Source organism: Pteropus alecto, unplaced genomic scaffold (assembly GCF_000325575.1).
Source record: "Pteropus alecto unplaced genomic scaffold, ASM32557v1 scaffold385, whole genome shotgun sequence".
NCBI classification, from domain to species: Eukaryota; Metazoa; Chordata; class Mammalia; order Chiroptera; family Pteropodidae; genus Pteropus; species Pteropus alecto.
Genome location: NW_006436543.1, coordinates 500,993 through 525,155, shown reverse-complemented (window position 1 = coordinate 525,155; position 24,163 = coordinate 500,993). Strand labels below are relative to the sequence as shown.

At 31.2% G+C, this 24,163-nt stretch overlaps 1 protein-coding gene across 6 annotated transcripts in view; it reads right to left on the bottom strand.

The window, feature by feature from the left end:
• ATM (ATM serine/threonine kinase) overlaps positions 1-24,163 on the bottom strand; it is a 122,068-nt gene that overhangs the window by 65,286 nt on the left and 32,619 nt on the right. For 3 of the 6 annotated variants that reach the window (XM_006913430.3, XM_015590578.2, XM_015590577.2), the window contains 17 exons: positions 23,838-23,920; positions 23,588-23,743; positions 22,719-22,794; positions 22,465-22,595; positions 20,167-20,287; positions 18,460-18,633; positions 17,201-17,370; positions 16,025-16,271; positions 13,438-13,553; positions 12,383-12,509; positions 11,752-11,951; positions 7,358-7,532; positions 6,647-6,811; positions 5,723-5,855; positions 4,299-4,394; positions 3,280-3,451; positions 483-624 (listed from right to left, as the gene is read on the bottom strand). In XM_006913430.3, the coding sequence (XP_006913492.1) occupies positions 483-624; positions 3,280-3,451; positions 4,299-4,394; positions 5,723-5,855; positions 6,647-6,811; positions 7,358-7,532; positions 11,752-11,951; positions 12,383-12,509; positions 13,438-13,553; positions 16,025-16,271; positions 17,201-17,370; positions 18,460-18,633; positions 20,167-20,287; positions 22,465-22,595; positions 22,719-22,794; positions 23,588-23,743; positions 23,838-23,920 (2,484 nt within the window). Of the gene's footprint in view, positions 1-482; positions 625-3,279; positions 3,452-4,298; positions 4,395-5,722; positions 5,856-6,646; positions 6,812-7,357; positions 7,533-11,751; positions 11,952-12,382; positions 12,510-13,437; positions 13,554-16,024; positions 16,272-17,200; positions 17,371-18,459; positions 18,634-20,166; positions 20,288-22,464; positions 22,596-22,718; positions 22,795-23,587; positions 23,744-23,837; positions 23,921-24,163 lie in introns of those variants that run through there. The other 3 variants (XM_025047902.1, XM_006913431.3, XR_003046797.1) reach the window with 3 other exon arrangements.

The window sequence follows — 24,163 nt, the reverse complement described above, 5'->3', positions numbered from 1 at the left end:
GAAATAAGAGTTCTTAAACATCATTCACAGAGTACTTTTGTTGAAACCTTGTTATGATAGCATGGTAAAAGGGAGAAATTTATAGGTCATCTTATATTTCACTAGGTGGCTGTGATACTTAAACTTGCTATAGAAATAAATACTTGCTTGTTGATTACTATACCTATAAACCATACCCAGGATCGATAGCTTTTATAGGATCAAAGTCAGGGTTTTCTACTCAGAAAAAAGGCCTGTCATTAAGAACTCCTCCTATTCCCCAAACCAATCATCACTTCTCTAGGCTACCTATCTCAGCTTTTCTACACTGCCAGAATTAAAAATACAAATCCCTTGGATTCAAGAAATACAGTTGGAATTATTTCTAAAAAAGGTTAAATGTTAGTATAATACTATTTAAGCAATGTGATATTCTTATACCACAGCAAATAGAACTGTTCTAAAATAGTGGATATTCCATAAATAAATGCTTATTGAGAGACCTTTTTTCTCGATGTTCTAAAAGGCTGTAGATAGATGAGCATGGGATCAGCTGTTGTCTTGTAAATCTCCCAGAAACTATGTCCAGTCTTTGTGGCTAAAATGTTTTTCAAACAGGTAACAGCAGCTGATCGCACTTTGACACTGAAAAACATATAATTCAAATGCCTATAAAGTATATCAACTATTAATTAATCGTGATAAATGTTAAGCAACCGCCAATGAAAAAAATTAAAATCAAAATATATATTAGAAAATTTTAATTAGGAAATTTTATATTTATAAAATTCTTTTACACCAAAGCCAAAATTACAAAAAGATTTTAATATTCTTTCAGTAAATTTGAGTTTCTAATCACTGCACTAGCAATCCCCTTCATTCAATACAATAAAGTTTATATAATGACTACTAAAAATTAAAAGAACTCATAATAAGTAAAAAGAATTGACAAAAAAATGAGTAATGAGAATGATAGAATAGTAATCCACCTGAGAACATAATATTTTGATAATATTTTCTCTAAGAAATACAAATAATTTGGGGTAAGGTAGAATGATATTTCCCTCCAAATGATAAAATTATTGTCTAGAACAATTTTAATCAAAAAGTAGTTATTATGACCAGAAGCTAGTTGAGAATCATTAATTTAGTCATCTAAAACACCTACTAAAACACTTAAGCGTCTCCTGCAAAAAACTAGGAAAAGGAGGGCTGCAATACAAGAGTACTGAAAATATGACAGCTGACAAAAAAATGTCATAAAGCCTGATACTGTAACTGATGATGAGCTTTCAAGTAAAGATCTAATGTCTTTTAGGTTTCTCAATTTAAGACATAGAAACATAAACAAATTTAGATTCATCCTTTACTCCTATTTCCCTCACTCCTCCATATTTAATTAACCAGCAAGTTCTGTTGGCTACATATTAAAAACACACCCTGGTTCCATCCATTTTCCATCTATCTATATATTACCACCATCCTAAACCAAGTCACCATCATTTCTCCTCTGGACTACTCTAACAGCTTCATAATCAGGCTTCCTGTTTCCGCTTTTGCCCCCATCACAATCCATTTGCCACATAAAAGCCAATAAATATATTAGAAAATTTTACATTTATTAGGAAAGTTTATATCTATAAAATTCTTTTACACCAAAGCCAAAATTATAAAAAGATTTCTAATATTCTTTCAGTAAACTTGAGTAAAAATGTAAGTAGTATTACGACACTACTCTGCTTTAAATTCCATGGCTTCCTTATATATTTCAAATAAAATCCAAATTTCTTCATCAGAATCAGTCTTACCTTTCTCATTTCATTTCCTACCATCTTGTTCCACACCAGGCTTCTTTCTATTCCTTAAAGACACCAAAATTATTTCTACTCTAAATATTCCCTGTCTGTAATGTCTGATCCCTAATGATCTTACAGCTGATTCCTTATCACTCAGTTCAGCTAGATGACATTTCCTCAGCCAAAGCCTTCCATGACCAAGTATTCTGGAAATTCCTCGGTCAACACTGCTTCTATAAACCTGATGCCTCTTAAACATGAAATGATTTTCTTCCTCCTACAAAAAGATAGGAACGACAAACTGTACCTGTTCCTTATGACTCTCAAGTTCAAGTACTATCTGTGTACACCTTTTTCAGAAAAACCAACTGCAAATTACTGTGAAACATTTGAAACATTTAATGAAACATTTAATGCTTGCAAATTTTCTATGAAAAAAGTCTTCGAAAACTGTGCCAATTACACATTTTAAAAATGAGATAGATTAATAAATGGACAGAAGGATGGCTAGATGTGACAAAGCAAGGATAGTAGGAAAATACTGATGATAAAATCTAGGTAGAATCTAAGTGGTAAGTATATGGGTGTTACTGTAAAATTCTTTCAACTTTACTGTACATTCAAAAATTTTTATAATAGAATGTTTGGAGATAAAACCATGCTAGCATTTTTATTGTGACAACAAAAGAGAAAAAAACACAAGTCCATTAAATCAACAATGAAAACATGGCAGGTATACATTATTGCTAACCATTTATTCCCAAAGAGAAGGGGGTGAGTTGCAGGAAAACAGATGCGAAACACCTATTTAACTTAGAAGGATGCCTAGTTGTGGGCAAAAACCCTTTCAAACCTGCCCCCCTCAAACAGCCATCAGGTGCTTAAATATATCATAAACAAACAAACAAACAAACAAACAAACATATATAAATGAGGACGGGAGCAAAGGGGCAAAAAAGAAAAACAAAAGTAATCTCATAACCAACAAGCTGAAATTATAATAATAACTGTTGCAATTTTCTTTTGCATAGGGAATAAACAGGTAAAAAGAAAAAACAACTACCTGTCTGATTAGCTTAAAAAATTTGGATTTATAAAATTTCTGCTCTGACTTATTTTAAAAGGATCAAAGTAGTCTAGCTGAGAAGACAACAGTACCTTAGATCCTGACAAATGCCCCAAGTATTCCGCATTACATTCCCCTATCTTAATATTGTGTATAGAACTACTTGGCAGTTTTCTTATTATTTGTCTAGTCTACTCTCACTACAATTTAACACAGACCTTGTCTGGTGTATTTATCACTATATCAAATGGCACACAGTAGATTTTAGTAACTGTGTGAATAAAAATAAGACTTTCATTACAAAACTTGTGATTGAAGGAAAAGTGTGGCAATGTAGAAAAACATTAAAGCTATTAAAAATTTTATGTGAGGTATCATTCTCCTTGAATGTCAGATTAAATAAGTGCTATCATAAACAAAGTATCATTAAATACTCACCAATCTTCTGTCAGTGTATTATTTAGGAAAGTCAGCATTATGAGGGTCCACTGAAGTTCTTTATCTTCAAATAACTCAAGGGCCTTGGCATAAGATATATCTTTACTATGCTGTATAGCTATTGTAGAGAAATCTATAGGACCCACTTCTCCCAAGCAGCTTCCAACAGCCTCTACATATAGAAATTCCTTATCAGTTGAGTTATAGCTAAGAGATCATACATACAACAGAAAGTTTCCGATTTCAAAAATATAATTCCATTTTGTCATCCAAGAGTAAAGTGTTTCTCAAAGATTTTGAATAAATTAAAGAAGCTACAAAATACTGTATCCTTTCTTTTACATATCATTCATTTAAGCAATAGGTAATTTCCCCTATAAAAACATATCCAGGTGATAAAGGATGAAAGTCTAAATATAGCTACTGTATGAAAGTATCAACTTTAAAACTTAAAAATGTTTTGAGGTATTAAATACATGAAGTCCACAAATCTTAAATGCTCAGTTCAGTGAAAACTCAAAAATACACGTGTATGCTTGTGCACACACATTTTTTTTTCCCGTCTATATTATCACTACCCAGATAAAGAAAGAATGTTTTCAGTATGCCAGAGGACTCATTTAAGCTCTTTCCCAGTCATGGTGGAATTTATTAAAATATATTTACAAATTTTTTGATAGTCCTCCTTTCAAAAGGCAGAGCCTAATTCCTCTCCCACTTGACTGTAGACTGTATTTAGTGACTCACTTCTAACAAACACAATGGGTACTACTAGTCTTTCATCTCCTTGATTAAATTTATCTCCAGGTATTCAATTCTCTTAGATACTATTATAAATGGATTTATAAATGGAATTTCCTTTTTTGATTTTTCTTTGCTGGTGTATAGAAACTCTACTGAATTTTGTGTGTTGACCGTACATCCTGCAACTTTGTTGAATTTATTTACTGATTTTGAAAATATTATAAAGATGACCACTGGAATATAAAAACTCATATTCATTCAGCTAAAGAGTTTACCTAAAACTTCTCTTTCACCAGTGTGGTTTACTGCCATCTTGGATAACTGCAACAAGCTGACAACTAGCTTCACCATTATGCCATCTTGCGGGTTACCTAGAAGCAGTTTTTAAAAAATTAGTTTAAACTGTAATGGAGAAAACACTTTCTTTACAATATGCTTATATATTAAAATTATCTGACTAGAAAACTTTATTAAGTTTTTTTAAAGGTTTTAAATCATGAGCACTTGAAAAATATGAAGGGAATGTATTTGAACTTCCTTATGAAATAAAACCATGTAAAAGTTTTCAGCAATATTTGGCAGACACAAAGAGAAAAAGGTGATTAGAGAAGTCAGTATCTTAGCAAAATCACAAACTGAAATACAGTAATCATTCAGCATTAAGCTACAAGGAACCCTAGAAGCATGACTGGTTTTTTAATCTCTAGCATTTAGTCTAGACCAGCATTGTCCAATAGAACTTTCTCAAACAATGGAAATATTCTATAATCTGTGTTGTCCAGGGATAACAACTAGCCACATGCTACTACTTACAATTTGACATGTGCTAGCACAATGAAGAAGCTGAACTCTGAATTTTATTACATTTTAATTCACTTAAACAGCTACTTAAAATTCACTTAAAAGGTAGTGGCTATATTGGACAAGGTGGATCTAAACCAATAAAATACCCAAATACATGAAAATTAGAGATATAGGTACTCATATTTTACATATATATATATCTCAGAACAAATGTACCAGTAAGAGCTTAGATGGCTAAAACCAAAATTAGCTTTTAAAAGTACTGAGGATAAGAATAACACAATAGAAATATGAAAATAATGGGCACAGGAAGATGTAATGGAAAAGGAAGATGAAAATCAAAACATAAGTAGAAAAGGGTCCTCCTAAGTACAATACTATAATAATCTAAACTCAAATCAAATCAATATAAAAATGAATGTTTTCTGAAGTAAAATAAAGCTAGATACATGTATACATATATGTGTATATGTAAAAACACAAACACACATATATACATATATACTATATACATAATTTAAAATGAGACATTTATTTAAATTAAGTTGGAGCATAAGCAGAGACAGATTTCCTTACATGCATGGCTATAAGAAAATAATTTTTCTTTTAGGCAGTAGGACGAGAACATTTTTTTAAGCATTAGAATAAAATGATCATGTCTGTGTTTAGAGAAATCATTCTGGCGGAGATGTAGAGGATAGATAACATGGGAGTAGTTCAAGGTGAGGAGCCCATTAGGAAGCCTTTTATGGTTGAATGAGAAGTGATGAAGTTCTGAACTAAATGATAAAAATCTTAACTAAGTCCATGACAATTAAACCAAGAGCAAGAATTTATAAAAGATTCTTTCAAAAAGAAATAAAGTACAAATAGCTCATGTCATCAAAATTAGTACCCTGAGATGCTCTCATAAGTTCCACCATTTGATCTTTATGTTGTTCTAGTTGTCTTCGAAGATCCTTCAACCCTTCAAGCCTTGTCAATGGAAGTGCATCACAAACACTTACTGAGAGAAAATGGTTAATTTCCTAAAAGAGAAAATTAGTTAAAAATGTAACTTGCTTTTGATATGTTTTAAATAAAACTTAAAAGAAAAAAATTAATAAATGCCTCTTACACTCACTCATACCACTCATAACAAACAAGGCAAAACTAAATTGCTTCTTCCACTTTAAATTCTACAATGTTTTAATTTAAATTCTAATAATCTCATGATTACATAGTTGGATTTTAAGAATGTTATAGCATACTCAATTAGAGGAAAAACCTTAAGTTTCTATTTATGTAGTACCATAACTCTGGTTTTACATCTTAATATACTTAACTGTATTTTCATATTGATATGAAGTAAAAATAGATGATTTTTAAATTATAAGATTTATAAGAAAAATATACCTGAATATAATTTTGAAGTTATAAAGGTTAAAAGAGAATTAAAGAAAAACTCTTTAAAAAGTTAAATATTTCTAATTCAAACATTAAGCTGTCCCTCTAAGGATCAGATGGTAATTGTGAAATATTAATGAATCTTATGCATATGAAAATCAAGCACATTTTTATCACATTTCTTCAATATTTAAATTCAAATCTTTACCAAAAAAAACTCTGATATTTATATTTTTACTATAATGCAGGAGGATATATTGAGTTTTTTATTTGGTAAGAGGGGAGTAGATCTTATGTTATTTTTTTATCAATTTATTTTTAAATTGAATTTAAAAGATTCAATTTTTTACTTTCAGAGCATTAGAGGCTTTCAAAAAGTACTTCTGCCTATCATCTCTAATACAACATAGTAAGATAATGGAATAATTATTACCTCCAAGAGTGAAAAGGGTCCTCTACTATATTTGATTTTCTGCTGAGTAATACGCAAATCTTTAAAGACAACACGGTCAGGAAAAGGATCTAAAAGTTTAATCGTGATATAGAGGTTTTCATTATCCTTGTTATCTATCACTAAGTATTTCAACAAGTCCAATACCTAAACATAATTTAAAAAGGAAAAAAAAGGGGGAGGTATGGCTTAATTATATTTTAAAGTAAAACAACCAAACTACTGTAATAACTGATAAAAACTCTACTAATCTAGTTCAGACAAAATGTTTTAATTACTTCTATGGTACTCAACTATTACTGTTTCTGTGCTTTGAAATAATTTATCAAATAGTTAAAGTACTACTACTGGATGGGCACTGAGGTATAAAAATGCCACTCTTACTGCAACATTTTATATAAGTAATATCCTACACACCACCGTAGTGGTGTGAACTACTGTCCCTAGCTTTGACTACGTGTCAGCATGAGAAGACAAACTATCGGATTATTTACTAGATCAAAATTACTAGATGTTCTATAATTAAATGTTTATAAAAATTAACTCATTGAGAATGTTTTTCCAACTATTTTTAAGGAATATTTTCATTAAAATTACTAATTACACTAAATAAACATAAAACACTCAGCTCAATCCAAGAATACTTTATCAATGTATTTCAAATATCATTTTGAAGATGATATACAAAATTACCTGTTCCTGAACCTCCATCTGATTATCCACAAGGGGTATAAGTGTACCAACAATAACATGAAGGTGATTTTCTAAAGCATCCTTAGAGTAAGTTACTGCTGTGTGGCAAACCCGGCTTAATAGGTCACAACAAAGGGAGAAGCTACGTAATGATACATCCATGAAACGAGAAGGCCTAATATAGGAAAAATAAAGTATAAGTTGTAGGAAACTACTGTGATATAAACTCATTCAAATGTCATTTTTATTCGACAGTTCTAATTCTGATGTGGCTTGACATAAAAGTCACTTTCATATCTAATTCCTTAAAGCCAAGATGAGAAGAGACATCAGCAAAATGGCGGAGCAAACAGCTCTAAGCTCCCCTGACAGAAACACTAAAAACAAGCAGAACTATTCATTTGTTTGTTTTGTTGATCACTTATTTTATTTTTTAGATTCCATATATAAATGAAATCATATGGTATTTATCTTTCTGTCTGACTTACTAATATAACACCCTTGAGGTCCATCTATGTTGTCGCAAAAGACAAGATTTCATTTTTTTATGCTGAATAATATTCTATTGTATATTTGTACATCTTCATTATCAATTCATCTATTGATGGATACTTAGGCTGTTTGTATATCTCAGCTATTGCGAATAATGCTGCAATAAACAAAGAATTATATATTCAAAAAGATTATATATATATATACTTTTATAATCTTTTTGAATTAATATATATATATAATCTTTTTGAATTAATGTTAATATATATATAATCTTTTTGAATTAATGTTCTAGATTTCTTCAGATAAATACCCAGAAGTAAGATTGCTGGGTCATATAGTAGTTCTATTTTTTTGAACTTCCATACTGTTTTCTATGCTAGCTGCACCAATTTACAAACCAAACAAAAACAAACTCATAAATACAGAAAACAAATTGATGGTAGTCAGATGGGAGGGGAATTAGGGGGATGGGCAAAAAAGGATTAGGAAGTACAGATTGCTATTTATAAAAAGTCATGGAAATGTAAGGTACTGCATAGGAAATAACGTCAATAATATTGTAATAACTATATATGGTGTTAGATGGGTACTAGACTTAGGATGATCACTTTGTAAAGGTATATAAATGTTGTACCTGAAACTAATATAATATTGTATGTCAACTGTAATTGAAAAATAAATTTAAAAAAATTTTTTAAAAGAGGTGGCAGCTCTGAAGCCTGTCATGGAAGGATCTCTAAGAATAGTACAGAATAAAAATCATTTGTATTATAAATTTTTTTTAAAAAGTAGAACTGTCAGAACTTTGTTAGAACTCTAAATAGTCAAAGATTTATAGCAATCAAGCAAATGCTTAATCAATCAAGAAAATGGCAACTTAAAAATTGTAGAAAAGCTTTATGGTGACTTTACTTGCTCTTGCCCCACCTGCACCCAGCTTGGCCATAGTCAGGAAAACTGCATTCCCTAATTCCCAATGTGGGATCCTGGTCCTCATTTCCAGAGAAAGCAGAGCAGGCCTTACTCACAAATTATTATTGTGTATGTCTGTTCTAAACTTGTCTGGGAGCTACCTGAAGGACTGAGGGGAACTGACCTCTGTTTTGCCTAACCTGAATCTCCCCACAGCTGGAAAAGCTGAGGGTATTCACAGAAAACATTGTAAGGCTGACCAACAACCCACAGCTGCCTGGGACAAAAGATTACTGTAGAGACATACAATAAACTGGCTAATATCTAGGTGGGAAATCTAGGGGGAGGGCTTCCTTGGGAAATTAGAGCATTCAAAATTGCCCATATATCCAGGGAATTTAGAAAGCCACACACATGCCCAAGGTAAGATGCATGTTCAAAAACTACCTGAGAAGACCATAAGCTTTCACTTTGGGCTGATTCCTAGGCTCGGTGCACATCTAAGTATTAAGGGAGAGCCCTAACAAAGAACCAATCTACAAAGACTAGAAAAGGTTTTATTTCTCTCTCTTGGCTCCTAGTAGTCAAGGAAATCTCTGTCAAAACATTGTATGTCTATCACCACACACCAAAATTAACTCAAAATGGATTAAGGACCTGAATATAAGACCTGAAACAATAAATTGCATAGAAGAAAACACAGGAACTAAAATCAAGGACCTTGGACTTAAAGAAGATTTTATGAATTTGATCTCAAAGGCAAGGGAAATAAAAGCAAAAATAAATGAATGGGAATATATAAAACTAAAAAGCTTCTGCACAGCAAAAGAAACCGTCAACAAGACAAAGAGACAACCATCCGAATGGGAAAATATATTTGCAAGCAACACCTCCAATAAGGGCCTAATATCTAAAATATACAAAGAACTCATACGTCTCAATAACAAAAAAAACAAACAATTCAATAAATGGGCAGAGGACCTGAACAGACACTTCTCCCAAGAAGACATACAAATGGCCAACAAACACACAAAAAGATGCTCAACCTCGCTAGCTATTAGGGAAATGCAAATCAAAACCACAATGAGATACTATCTCAAACCTGTTAGAATAGCTGTTATCAACAGGGCAAGTAATAACTTTTTCTTCTGTAAAAGAAAAAGGAACCCTCATATTCTGCTAGTGGGACTGCAAATTGGTACAGCCACTATGGAAAACAGTATGAGGTTCTTCAAAAAACTAAAAATTGATCTACTATATGATCCAGCAATTCCTCTACTGGGTATTTACCCCAAAGACTTGAAAACCCATATCGGAAAAGATATTTGCACACCAGTGTACATAGCAACATTATTCATGGTGGCCAGGACACGGATGCAACCAAAGTGTCCTACGATAGATGATTGGATAAAGAAGCTGTGGTACATATGTACAATGGACTATATTACTCAGCCATAAGAAGAGATGAAATACCTCCATTAGTCACAATGTAGATGGACCTTGAGATGATCATGCTAAGTGGGATAAGCCAGACAGAAAAAGTTGAAAACCACATGATATCACTTATATGTGGGATATAAACCTAAAAGCAACAAATGAACAGGACAAACAAACAGAGACTAATGGACATGGACAATATACTAGTGGTTAAATTGTACACCTGAAACTTACTGAATTTCATTAACCAATTTTTTTAAATAGAAATAGAAAAAAATAAATAAATAAAATAAAATTAGAATATTTATTTTAAACTGTCGAAGACCCTAGTACTTAGGGTTTCTAGAGGTGGAGAAGTAGTATTGCAATTTGTAAAAAATACAGGCAAATACAATATATATTAAAAAGTAGAATTCATCCCAGACAAGAAAAGGCTAAAGGAGTTTATCACCACCAAACCAGTAGAACAAGAAATGTTAAAGGGACTCCTTTAAGAAGAAAAAAGATTAAAAATATGAATAATAAAATGGCAATAACTAGATATCTTTCAACAATTACTTTAAATGTAAATGGATTAAATGACGGAGTGGCTGAACAGATAAGGAAATAAAATCCTTACATATGCTGCCTACAAAAGACTCACTTCAGATCAAAAGACAGACAAAGACTGAAAGTAAAGGAATGGAAACATTTCATGGAACAAACAAACAAATAAAAAACAGCTAGGGTAGCAATACTTATACCAGACAAAACTGACTATAAAACAAAGGCTATAACAAGAAACAAAGAGGACCCAGTAATCCCACTTCTGAGTATGTATCCAAAGAAACCCAAAACACTAATTCAAAAAGATATATGCATCCATATGTTCACTGCAGTATTATTTACAATAGCCAAGCTATGGAAGCAACCTAACTGTCCTTCAATAGATGAATGGGTAAAGAAGTGGTGCATATATACAATGGAATATTACTAAACCATAAAAAAGAACAAAATTTTGCCATCTGCGATAACATGGATGGATCTAGAAGGTATTATGCTAAATAAGACAGAGAAAGTAAATATCACATGATTTCATTTATATGTGGAATCTAAAAAACAAAAGAAACTAACAAACAAAACAGCAATAAACTCGAAGATAGAGAACATTTTGATGGTTGCCAGATGGGAGGAGGATCTGAGGGAATGGGTGAAAAGGGAAAGGGATTAAATAGTACGAATTGGTAGTTAAAAACAGTCATGGGGATATAAAGTATAGCATAGAGAATATAATCAATAATATTGTAATAGCTATGTATGATGTCAGATGGATACTAGATTTATTGGTGTGATCACTTCATAAATTATATAAATGTCTAATCTCTATGTTGTACACCTGAAACTGATAAAATATTGCATGTCAACTATAATTGAAAAATAAAAAATTTTTAAAAATGCAAAAAAAGCGCAAAATTCGGAGAATAGTACTCTGGCTTCTACCTCTAGAAACACAAATTTTCAATTAAGAGAAGAGAAAAATACTTATACATTGGTCTATATATATTATTTACCTTTTGTTAATATAGTGAATCAAAGTATAAATAACATCTCGAAGAACAAAGGCCCAAGCTCCTCCTAAGCCAGTTTTTATATCTTTCAATAATAAACTAACAAATAGGTGATATATTGTAAGAATTCTGTGCTTTTTATAAATGTTATTTGTCTCAGCTGCTTGCTCACATATGGCTAGAAGAATTTTCTGATATGAATCCTAGAAAATAAAGACATATTTAGTAAAAAGTTCTCAAATCATGTATACTCAGCTATAAGAAATACATTTTGTATTCAAAATAACTAAATTACAGAATTCAGTTTTGGGTCTGATATTGCATATAAAATATTACGTTAAGAAAATTACTATCTTAAACATAAAAAAGCTATTGTCTATTTAATTTTCAGATAGTAAACTATAATAGCATATTCTTAAAAAAAATTCTGACTCAATATATGACTAAAGTATCACAAAATTCAGCCCTCATATGTAACATATTTCAATTAATATTGACAAGTATAATACCAAGATATAAACTTATGTTTTTCTTTTTAATTCAGATGAATTTTCCATTTGTTTACTTTTTCTCTTTTTTAGCCAAAAAAGAAAGAATTCTCTCTTCAGTAACTATACCAGTAATGTATACTCACAGGGCTTTTGGAAAGAATTTCTAAAATGCTTTTAAACTTGGTTTTATGGCAATTGCTGATATAGGCAAATGTTGCTTTAATCACATGTGATGGAAAATGAGGTGGATTAGGAGCAGGATCCAAATCCCTAAGAGTTACAGGAAAAATTGTCATCATTTTCAGAACAAAATTATCAAGAAAAAACAGATTTGGTTGCCAGACCAATGAAATTCTAGAATAAAAATTTAGATTATAATAATCCTAAATTTAAAAATTATATTTCTACTAAAAAAGTAGATTTTTAATAAAATCACAAATGACATCTTAGTCTATATATATAAACCAGAATATTTAGATATTTACCTTCTGGGGCTTAATCAGTTTTCAATGATTTGTTTAAAAAATCTTTTATTAAGTTAATGGCATTTCCACAAAGGAGCCACTCCAGGTCTGAATTAAAACTCTACGCTATTACTGTAAATGCAATAATATTTTAAGACACAGCTATTAAACACTATATCAAATGAAAGTATACATACAAAAGTACTCTGGTAGATATCATTATAATTTATATGCCTAGCACTAAGGCATATAAAAAAATAAAGGGTGCTTTTAAGCAGTTTATAATCAAGTTGGGAAAATAATTCTAACATTCACGTACAACCAAGTGAGTTTCACATCCAAATTAAATTGTAGTACAGTACATTCTGAGAGCTAAGGAACACGATAAAGAAAAGACAAGTCATAGAAAAGGAGAACGAGGAATACTTCATAAAGAAGACATTTTCAAGAGGCAACAGATGATACAATGCTCAAACACTACAGGAAGATGGAGAACAAAAAAGATCATTGAATTTACAAACAAGGGAGTCAACCAGAAAGAGCAGTTATTGTGGCAGGACTATAGCAGAAGCAGATGAGTTAACCAATTCAAAAGAAGTTATTTTTAAAGAAACAATTTTAAAAGCAGAGTATGTGCCTAAAAACTGAAATAGACATTTGAAGGTGTCAATCAATAAACTTCCCAAGGAACTTCTGAAATTGCAGCTAATTCGGTAAGTTTTAAATACCCATACCCTGAAAAATCACAGAGGTCAGTGCTTTGGCTGGTACCAGAAGTTGCCGGTTCATGTAATGTCATCAGTAACTCCACCACAATCTCTGGTAAATTAGCAACAAATAAATGATCAATCTGTAAAGATACGAAATTAAGTTTTTATGTCCATGACCTTTAAAACAGCTCAAGGTGCTCACTTTAGCCTCATTTCCAAAATTATTCAGTGGCCATAGAAGGAAATAAATGATGAAAGATCTAAAATGTGCAAGACATACAGCTAACTCCACTTTTTCTGCTATGCCACCGACTTATAAAGTGAAGGACAGCAAGGAAATTATACCAAATAAGACTCTCTAATTCAACTCTTTAGTTAAATTTTGAAGAATCATTTTAATAGACTTAGGCTTCAGATTTAATATTAAATTCCTCAACCTAATCATTTTCCCATCAACCAAATTCCCCACTGATCTATGCTTCTCCTCAATCTGCATTTTACTCTTATTTGGGAATATAGAAAACTTTGCTAGTAAGAATTATCAGTGACCGGTAATAGTCATCTTTGTTCCCTGCATGACTTCTCCCCAGATTTCTACTTTGGTTGATACTCCAAATTCTGAGGCTAGCCGCTACTCACATTCCCTGTCATCAACAGTAGACTAAAATCCTTCCCTACAGGGGCAGAATCTTCATCAATCCACTTCCTGCTACAGGTAGCCTCACAAAAAGCATAAATTCACTAAATATAAAGGATGGATCTGCTACATTACACTTCTGTCAAATGATTGAGAACTGTGTGACAACCTTAAAGGTGAATTGATTAGCATTCCAAATAAAGAATTACAGTGCTCTAAACTAAAAAGGCAAATGGCTGATTTACCTGATGGACAAGGTTTGGAAATACTTCCAAATAAAAGAAATATTTTTGAATGTGACAAGAAACCTAATGTAAAAATCCTAGCCTTTCCTTCAGGCTTACATCTCAGTTGTTCAAGTCATCATTTCCAAGGTTTCAGCCCTTTTAAAAACTCAGCCTCATTTTGAAATACATCTGGATTAAGGACAAATTAGCCAGGTCTGATAAATATCAAAGAAAAAAATTAATGAGCTTCCTTACACATAAGATGACAACTGAATTCACTAGTTTTATATGATTCTCTAATAAGTCAGACTTGTAATGTTTAGCTAAAGTACATATAAATTGTTCGGATGTCTACGCACAGCTAAACTATCTTATAACTGTAAATATTTTAGGCAGTCAACAAATTGGCAGTTTTTAGAAGACTGGAAGACTGATAACAGTCACATCAACACTTATTGACAGAAAAAAGAATCTAGAAGATTCAGAGAAAGCACTATTAGAGAAACAAAAAATTAACTTACAATGACAACTTCATGCTAAATAAAATGGAGACTAACAAAACTTTATGTTTTTAACCAAGAAATTATTTAATTTTTGTCTTTGTTCTTGAGACTGGTGTTTTAATCAGGGTTTAATGTAATCATCTTTCCCTCCTAGACTAATTCTGACTCTGAAAATTGCTATCTTTTGGTTTGAATACATAAATAAGAATAATAAGATTAGGCCTGCTCAGAAGTCTAAACTGGGAGATTGGGTGGGAGGCGGTAGCAACAGATTGTCCTCGTGTAATTCCATTACCTTTGGAGTGCCAACATTCTGTTCCAACTGTCTTTTGAGAAAGGGGCCCCTCTGCTCACCATTTGCCTCCAGACTACAGACATAACCAGCTCTGACTGGCAATGGCCTACCTAAGCAACTAAGAAATTTGCTGTTCCATTTCTTGTTTCAATGTAGATAACTGGACAACCAAAAAGAGTCTCTTGGAGTTTATCCAATTGTAATTCTAATGATAACCAAACTTGTTCAGTCATCTTTTAATTACATTAAAAACAAACTGGGCTGACCACTCCTCTTTTACCTTAAAAAAGATTTAAAATGTTCTTTAATATAAGTTACCTCAAATAAGTTTGGATGCATATAAATTATAAAACAAACTGTTAGATCCTTTTTAACATGACTCTATCTTTTATCAAATAATGAGTACTCAATATATACTAGATCGTCAGTATACATCAGTAAAAAAAAAGAAAAAAAATTCTACTTTCATAGTACTTATGGTAGACAAGATTGATAATAAACAATGAACATAATTCACAAATAAATTATATCATATGTTAGAAGACAGTCATGGAAAAAAAGGAAGAACAGGGTATAAAAACTTGGGATTGTACTTTTCCTTGAAAAGTGAAGGACTTAATGAAGTGAGGAAATTTTTCTAAACATTGTCAGTACTGTTTGAACTTAACAACTTGCATCTATTATTATTGCCAATTAAAATAAATTTTAAAAAGAAAAAAATAAAATTATTTGAGTTATTTTTTTAAATTTCTGATTGAAAACATTTAATTTAAAAGCCAATCAAAAGGAAAGAACACTGTATAACAAAAAAATTCATGGATTGTCTATGCTAGATAGTGATTACCACATACTAAATTTAACTACATAAATAAATAAAGAGCCTTAAAACTTTAAAGTTACATCTCAGATCAATTAGGGGATAAAATGCATGTAAAGGTTGAAGTCATACCTGTTTTCCTAGGAAGTTTTCATCTTTTAGCATATCATAGACTTTGGTAGCAGTCTCTCTTTGCTGTCCCATCCCAACGTCTCCTGTACCCTCATAGGCAAAGTAAGGAAGAATATTTACAAGAATCTTTGGAAAGCAGTCTGTTAGAAGATGTTTCCAGTCTTCTTGAATTTGATTAGCAATGGATTTCACTTCATCAAAATTACTTCTAATTACCAGATGTGGAATCAAAACTTTATAACAAGATCTAAAAATATGAAAATTTTAAATGTTATATGTAACTTTTCAAAGCAAAATTTCATAATATAGTTCTTAAAATAACAAAATGCTTTAATAAGCATTAGAACATCATTTAATCTACATCATTAGATATTCTTACTCTAATTTTATAAATGGAGAAATAAAGTTAGGTAAATTCTAAACAATCACACTAAAAAAAAAAATCTTAGAATACACTACCCTAATTCTGTGATCAAAAAAAAGCAGAAATCGAATTTGTATTTATTTCTTCTGCATAAGCAATTCATGCAAAACTATTATAAAATGAAATGTGAAAGCAATTTATAAATTCAAAAAATGTAAATTTTATTGTCAAAATGAATGAACAATAAGGATCATTATAAACAATTATGAAATGCCTTCCCAACATCCTGATACCTAAGCATCACTCTTTAGTTGTTTCAAACCTTTCCATTTTCAAAATTTTCTTCTCTAGAATCAGTTAGCAAAATATTTTTACAATAAAATTAAAATGACTAAATCCTATAGTCACTAAAATGACTAAATCCTATAGTCAAGCAGCAGAAAAGAAAAACAAGGCAGATATAATGAGCCACTGGTAATTTATCTTTAACTTTTCATAGAGATTATCAAATGTTAAAGCTGAAGGGAACATTAAAGAGCTCCTGTGTAACTCTCTTACTTTATAGATTACTAAGAAAAACAAATCCCAAAGGCTGTTTAGATGGCTTGCCTAAAGTCACATAGCTGGTTATTGGCACAGTTAGGACCAGATCCTAAGTCCACAGATTCCCTTCAATATAATTTCATTAAAACAAGCTGTGCTGCCCCTTTTCTATACAGCCTCCTACTCTGCATGTGTGGAGGTGAGATTGCCAAACATCATTACCTAATTGTAAATTAAACATATTTAATATGTGCTATATATAAACCTACCTATAGAAATCCTCAACGTTTGCATAGTTTAATAAAACAAAAGGAAAAGAAGATAAGCTATATTCAGTATCTTGAAGATTTAGCCATTCCAAAACCAGATAATCCAAATGAGAAGCCATGAAGTCCTCTAAATGACTATATCCAAAAGTTGCAGAAACTTTCTCTAAAACCTGTACAAATCAAGAATAAGTCAAAGCTTCAAGAAAACATTGAAATAATATATTATTTAAATCTTTGTTAATATTTACTTACAGTATGATTTTAATTATTCATTTAACTTTTCTATACCTTGATTTACTCATCTATGAGATAGGGATAATAAAAGTACCCACTTTGGCAAGACTAAATAAGAAAAATGCATTTAATACACTTTGCGCTGTGCCTAGCACATAAAAAAATCTTAATAAATGGTAAATGAATAAAAACAGGAAAATACATTGCAATTTTCAACATTTGATTATATTGCAAAGGACAATCTAAAGTAAAATAATCCTTCTTCTCAGTCCTAAATCCAAATGAGAAAAATCCAAACACTATATTCCACTTACAATAATTAAGTAGTATAATTGTATAATTTTTTTAAAAACGACTTCTTTTTTTAATCCTGAGAAATAAAAGATTAACATGCCTAAGACTGACTACCTGTGGGTTGGCCCAATATAAAGCTCCATGGAAACTATGCTGGTAGAAAGCCAAATGGCATATAAGGCCAATCATCATGTTAAAATCTACAATGGAAAGGCTTGGAACTTCCCAAACCACGAATTCTGAGGTAGTGGAACAGGGCACGGATGCACACTCTATAACACTGTGCGGATGTAACTGCAAGGCTGGACCCTGGTCCTCCTTCCCTAATCATGCAATTTAAAAGCTTCATAACTCTAAAATTTGACTCCCAGCCCTGCTAGATCCTTATGTCCTGCCCCAGAATCCACCAGGGAAAATACGTGCTTTTTTCATGTGTTTCCCTCAATAAATGCTATTCCAGAGGGCCTGGTCTACATGATGACAGGTCATTCACCCTTGTTAGTTCAAAGAATGCCTTGTGAAATACTCTTAAATTGAATGCAAGAAATGACCCTGCATACAAATTAATACACTATTTAAAAAGTTACTACTTTCCAATATTCCAAATCTAAAAAATAAAACTGTCTCCAAGTCTTTTCATAAGTACTGCTTTAAAATTCTACTTTAACTTTTTAAATTATTTAGAACTTACCCAAAAAAGATTATAATAAAAAATATCCATCCACATGTACCTTTTTAATGAGGTGAGGTTCTAATCCATTTTCTTTCACAGACTTGCATAGGGCAAACAAAGCCTGTTTTTCACAGACAGGGCTAGAGTATAAAACCACTGCTATCGTCATCAGTAAAACAGCTTTTCTATTATAAATCTCATCCAAAAGTTCAGGATTCTCAGCTCTGTGGGACTTTAGAATTTTAAAAATAATGTAAATATTTAAACATTACAAATAAACCTATCAGTCTAAAAGCAAAGTACACCATGACATCTAAGCACTCAGTGAATAGTTTAAATCCTACAGATGGAGCTAAGAGTAGAGATTTTGAGAAAACATCAGTTGCTAGAGTGGGAAAAACTGCTTTTGATATTATGGAAAGAACTGCTAAAATTTTTAGTGAGATATAAAGTACTTTAAAGAAAAGAAGAAAGATATTGCAAGAAGGTGAGAGATTAAAAGTTATACCAACTATATCTCATGTTTATTATCACTATAATATATGGTTCTTTATACATTTTAAAATATCATATATATTACCAAAAGGAATAATAAAACCATGTAACTAAATAGCATGACATATACTTCTAGTTTAATCATCATTTATTATATCCCAACAGATGTGTATATTTTTTGATTACCTATACTTGACAGAAGTTTCTCTTCACATATAGAAAAACAAACTGGTACTCTGATCCTAGTTCTGTTTTTTGGTACAAGAAAAAGAAAGAACCTACTTCTTTTAAAAAATGGCAATCATTGACATGTTTAAAAATAGCTATGAGGTTTCTACTAAGTCTACTTCTTCACCTATTCCTTATAAGAGACAGATCTATAGAATCTCTAACATTCTAGTTAAAAATCAGCTTTTACTCAGCACCAACATGCTAACTGCCCTCTAAAATGTACAGATCAAATTCTTACCAACTTGTTCATGACAGTATGCTTCTATTAATGATGTCAAAGTCAGAATTTGCTTTTCTGAATAACTATTACAATGTTGATTCATACTGTGCTCTCAAGATGTAAAACTTCTTAGATCTTTTTCTAAATGAATTGCTGTCAGATCAATATTTTGCATTTCTGCACATGACAGGCTGATTTTAAAATGTATAATGTACATTATCTCTATTACTTTACACTCATCTTTCCATTCTATTGAAATCTTTTTCTAAATTCACATTCTTTTATACAACTATCCTTTTTAGTCTTGTGCTATCACAGATTACTCATATACTTTTTACAAAAAATTCAAGGCATAAATAAATGAATAAATTCTAACACTAAAATAATTTTTGCCATTTTAAGAAAAACACATTATTCTACAGAGAACTATGAAAATCATAAGGTCACTAAAGAACACTAAAATAATCTGATCTTACCTATTAGAACATTTTCAAAATCCATTTCTTCCTATTGTCACCTATTCTGAATTAGATTTTATTTAGGTCTCATTAAAAAGCTTTTAATAAAAAAGGAAGGCATTTATACTCCTATAAAACCTCAGTAAATTGCTTTTCCCAGAAAAATGCTACATATAAGTTGAACCAAAGGAAACTGCCAATTCTTACCTGTAAATAAAGCAATTTCAATCAATTCATAAGTTGTTCTAGTCTAATCTTATACTGTAAACTATTAAATATAAACTATCAGGCCAAACATGGTAAAGTGATACAGTATGTTTATAAAAAGTATATAATATCAAATATGCATTACTAAATTTACCACTTCTCTCATTCCTTCCTGAGCTTTCAAGTATGCGTTTTCAAAAGCTGTTTGTTGAAGCTTCAAAGGAAGTGCTTTCGATAATGTGGAAGAACTTGCTTGTTTTACATCCTGAAATAATCTTAAAAAAAAAACCAAAAAGTGAAATAATTTTTTATCTCAAACTACTTTCCAAAAATATATTACAAGACAAAAATAAGTCACTCTGTGAGACATACTAACACACTAGATTTCCTTTCAAAAGACTAAGAAAATCTAGGCCCAATTAAAGTGGTTCAGATCCACTGCTTTATATTAGGGTCTTTACCACATACTCTATTTTCTCCTAGAACTACAAAGGGTCTCAAAAAATCTTTTAGCTTATTGCCAAACTTGAATAGCCCTAAACTCAAACTAGCCAGAAAAGAAAAATTGTCCTCTGGTCAAATGCCAATTAGAAGAAGCCAGACTCCTATGACAACGTGTTCTAATATTTAACCACCCTGAAAATTAATAGCTTAATGTCTTGATGTTCCATTAAAAAAATTTTTTTTTATGTGATGGAGCACAGTTGGTGACTTCTGCAAAATATCCTAGCATATTTAAGGACAATTCTTTAATTAATTTTGTCCTTTATGCTTTTTTAGTATCAAAACTTTTAAACTTTTTGGTGTTCCTCTGATTTCTCCAGTTTCTCATAAAATAGCCCAGTATTAAATATCTAACAAGTAAAAAAACTACAAAAAAAAAACAACAAATGCTAGGTTCATGCCATTCTTGAATTTACACATTTTTGAATCTTTAGAGATAGTTCAATGCCAACACTACACTGCTTTATTACGTCCAACTTATGATCCTCTATAACCCCATCCTTTAAAAAAAATTTTTTTTGTTATAGTTGGCATACAAAAATACAAAATTACATTAGTTTCAGGTGTAACACATAGTGATTTGACATTTACATACCTTATGATGAGGTCACCACACTAAGTATAGTGACCATCTGTCACTATACAAAATTATTACAACATTATTGACTATATTTCCTGAGTTGTACACTACATCTCTGTGGCTTATTTCTTTTATAAATGGAAGTTTATATCTCATTCTCCTTTACCTTTTTTCATCCATTTTCCCACCCCCTTCTCCTGTGGTAACCATCAGTTTGTTCTGTTTCTGAGTCTAATCCCAGATCTTTAACTTCAGTATATATTTTCTATCTTTGAAGTAAAGTTCACATTCCTTAGCAATCCTTCCAATGCACTATGTTTTAACTGAAAAGAGTCCCAAACCTGAGGAATTAAGACACAATTCTGATTTATGAAAACATTACTATCAGCACATTCAAACTTTGAACACATTAGGTTATCTAACACATGTTTGTATGACTGTTGGGGTAACTTCTTTACTGTGAACTGTAATTACTGGTTACTTGCATTTGAACAATAAAGTTACTCAAACGATTTCCAGCTTTGATGTTTTAAAAGTATAATTTTTTCAAATAGTCATTGATTTTACAAATTATTAAACACCTACCACATACCAAGTATTGTTTTAGGTGCTAAATATACACCTAGTAATGAACAGAACAGACAAAAAGCAATGACTTCTAGGAGCTTATATTCCAGGTAATGTGTTAAAATATTTCAAGTAGTGACAAATGCTATAGATAAAAATTAAGCAGAAGGATGCTTTATTTACAGGAAGAGCAAAGTGGGAAAAGTACAGGTAGGTTACAATTTAGAGCTTAAAAATCAGTTTGATAACCTGATAAACATACAGTCTTTAAGGAATTAGTATTTGCTTCAGGACTCAAACATAAAACAGATCCCTATAATAGAAACATAAAACAAATCCCTATGACTATATGTTTACTTGAATAAACAATTATAATAGGCACAATGTAAACTCATTTTACAAACTCATAATAAAATTATAGTAACATCCAAACATTCTACATCTCTCATAAACAGTACTAGATGCACTTCGTTCAATTCAATCACTTACTAGTTGTATGGTACTGAGCAAGTTACTTTATCTCTCTAAACCAAAAAGTTTTCATTTATAAATTGGAGAAAATAATAGTATCTAAGTGATAGAGCTATCAGAATTAAGAGAAAACATAAATGCCAGGCAAAGAGTATATGCTCAACAAGTGTTAGCTATTTTTTTATTTTTATTTTTTCAATTCATTTTTAATTATAACTGACATACAGTGTTAGCTATTTTTAATATCACAACTAGTAACCTATCACTGTGCTAGATATTGCATTGATATCTGCAACATTCCAGATACTTCATAAATACCTGACTCATTACCTATTGATTGATTCTGCAGCCAACATGCAAACTTGGTGATCATTATCAGCAAGAAATTGTGGAAAAACTTCATTTACAGGAAAGTCTTTTCCCATTACACTAAGAACAGCCCATTTTGAATAAGGATCAGCCTATGGGAAAAGAACAACTAAGGTTAAATATGAAATACTAAGAGAAAAATCATGCATTAACAACAGAAACAAAGGTGCTTTAAAAATTTATAAAAACCTAATATTTAACATGGAGTAACTCACCTCAAGCAAAGTTTTAAGGCATTTTACTAGTGCCATTCTTACAGAAAATGTGCACTTCCCCTCTTTTGTTAAGTGCCTGAAATAAAGTATTTCGATGTCAAATAATTATTCCAATAAAAGCAGTGAAAAATAAAGTACTGGACATTAGAATTATTTTGTTACTTCCAAAATTCTTTGCCGTGCTACCTTTAATTCTCATTATGTAGCATATGCCAATATTCTTACCTTCTAAAAAATTCTGGCTACAAGATATGTTTGAAAAGAAGTTCATTTTAATGTGTATTATTAGCTTTATATCTTTATGCCTCATTTTGGGGCTATCATACTTCATCTAAACACGTTATAGTAAACTTACTTTAAAGAGAAAAATTTTTTTAAGTTTTTGTTGTTATATCAAAGATTTCAAAAACCATATTCTACACTGATTCAGAAGTCCTTATCAGTCAAATGATATGAGGGCTCTAAATGACATACATGTGCCCCTCTATAAGTATCATGGTGTTACCTCACACTGTGACTATACACATGAAATAACCAGATAGTGACAAGGCCAATTTGTTCATTTTAGGAACACCAACAATTCAATTTAGATTTGTTGCACTTTGCTTTATTCACCACACATGTCAAACTATTAAGTGATTCAAAATTCACAGGTTAAGAAAGCCAGGCCTTAAGAAAAACACAGTTTAATTCTTCAAGCAATTAAGGAAGAAAACACAAATTACATTCTACTACTGTTAAAAGATGTATAGAGTTGCATTTAAGGGTAACTATATACTGCATGTATATAGTTACATGCAGAAATGGAAAGTTTGCATCTGTATCAGAAATTGCAAAAGAAAAATAAGAACCCCATAGTCTGTACCTACCAAAATGCTCCAATCACTGTTAGAAACTGTCCTTGAGCATCTTTTGTGTTCTCAGCATCTATATTGCCTTGACATAGGTTCGTCACTATATGAAGGACATGGTTTAAAATTGTTTTACAAACATCTTGGTCACGGCGATACAAAGAACATACATTGCTATGGTGGAAAAAGTTTAACTTAATAAGCATAACAAAATACATCTGTTAGTTTATAAATTTAAAGTGAACATAATATGGCTTTAATTTCTTACGATAGTGGTTTTAGAAGTTCAGCAACATCTTCCATTGGCAAAGGATATTCTTCTCTAGGAAGCTCCTTTAAAAGCACTAGATACTAAAATAGGAAGAAAAAAATCAGCTTTTATTTTTCATGTCATTTACTTAAATATATACGTAACCATAAATTCATACATAGACACATGCGTGTGTACACATGCACCCACACAAGCAGTACATTTTTTAAACAGGCAGTATAGTAAAAAAAAAGGGGCGGGGTGGGATTTAAAGTCAAACAGAGTTAGATTCAAATCCCAATACCACATCCTATTGTGTGGTTAAAAAACCTGCCTTCTCATCT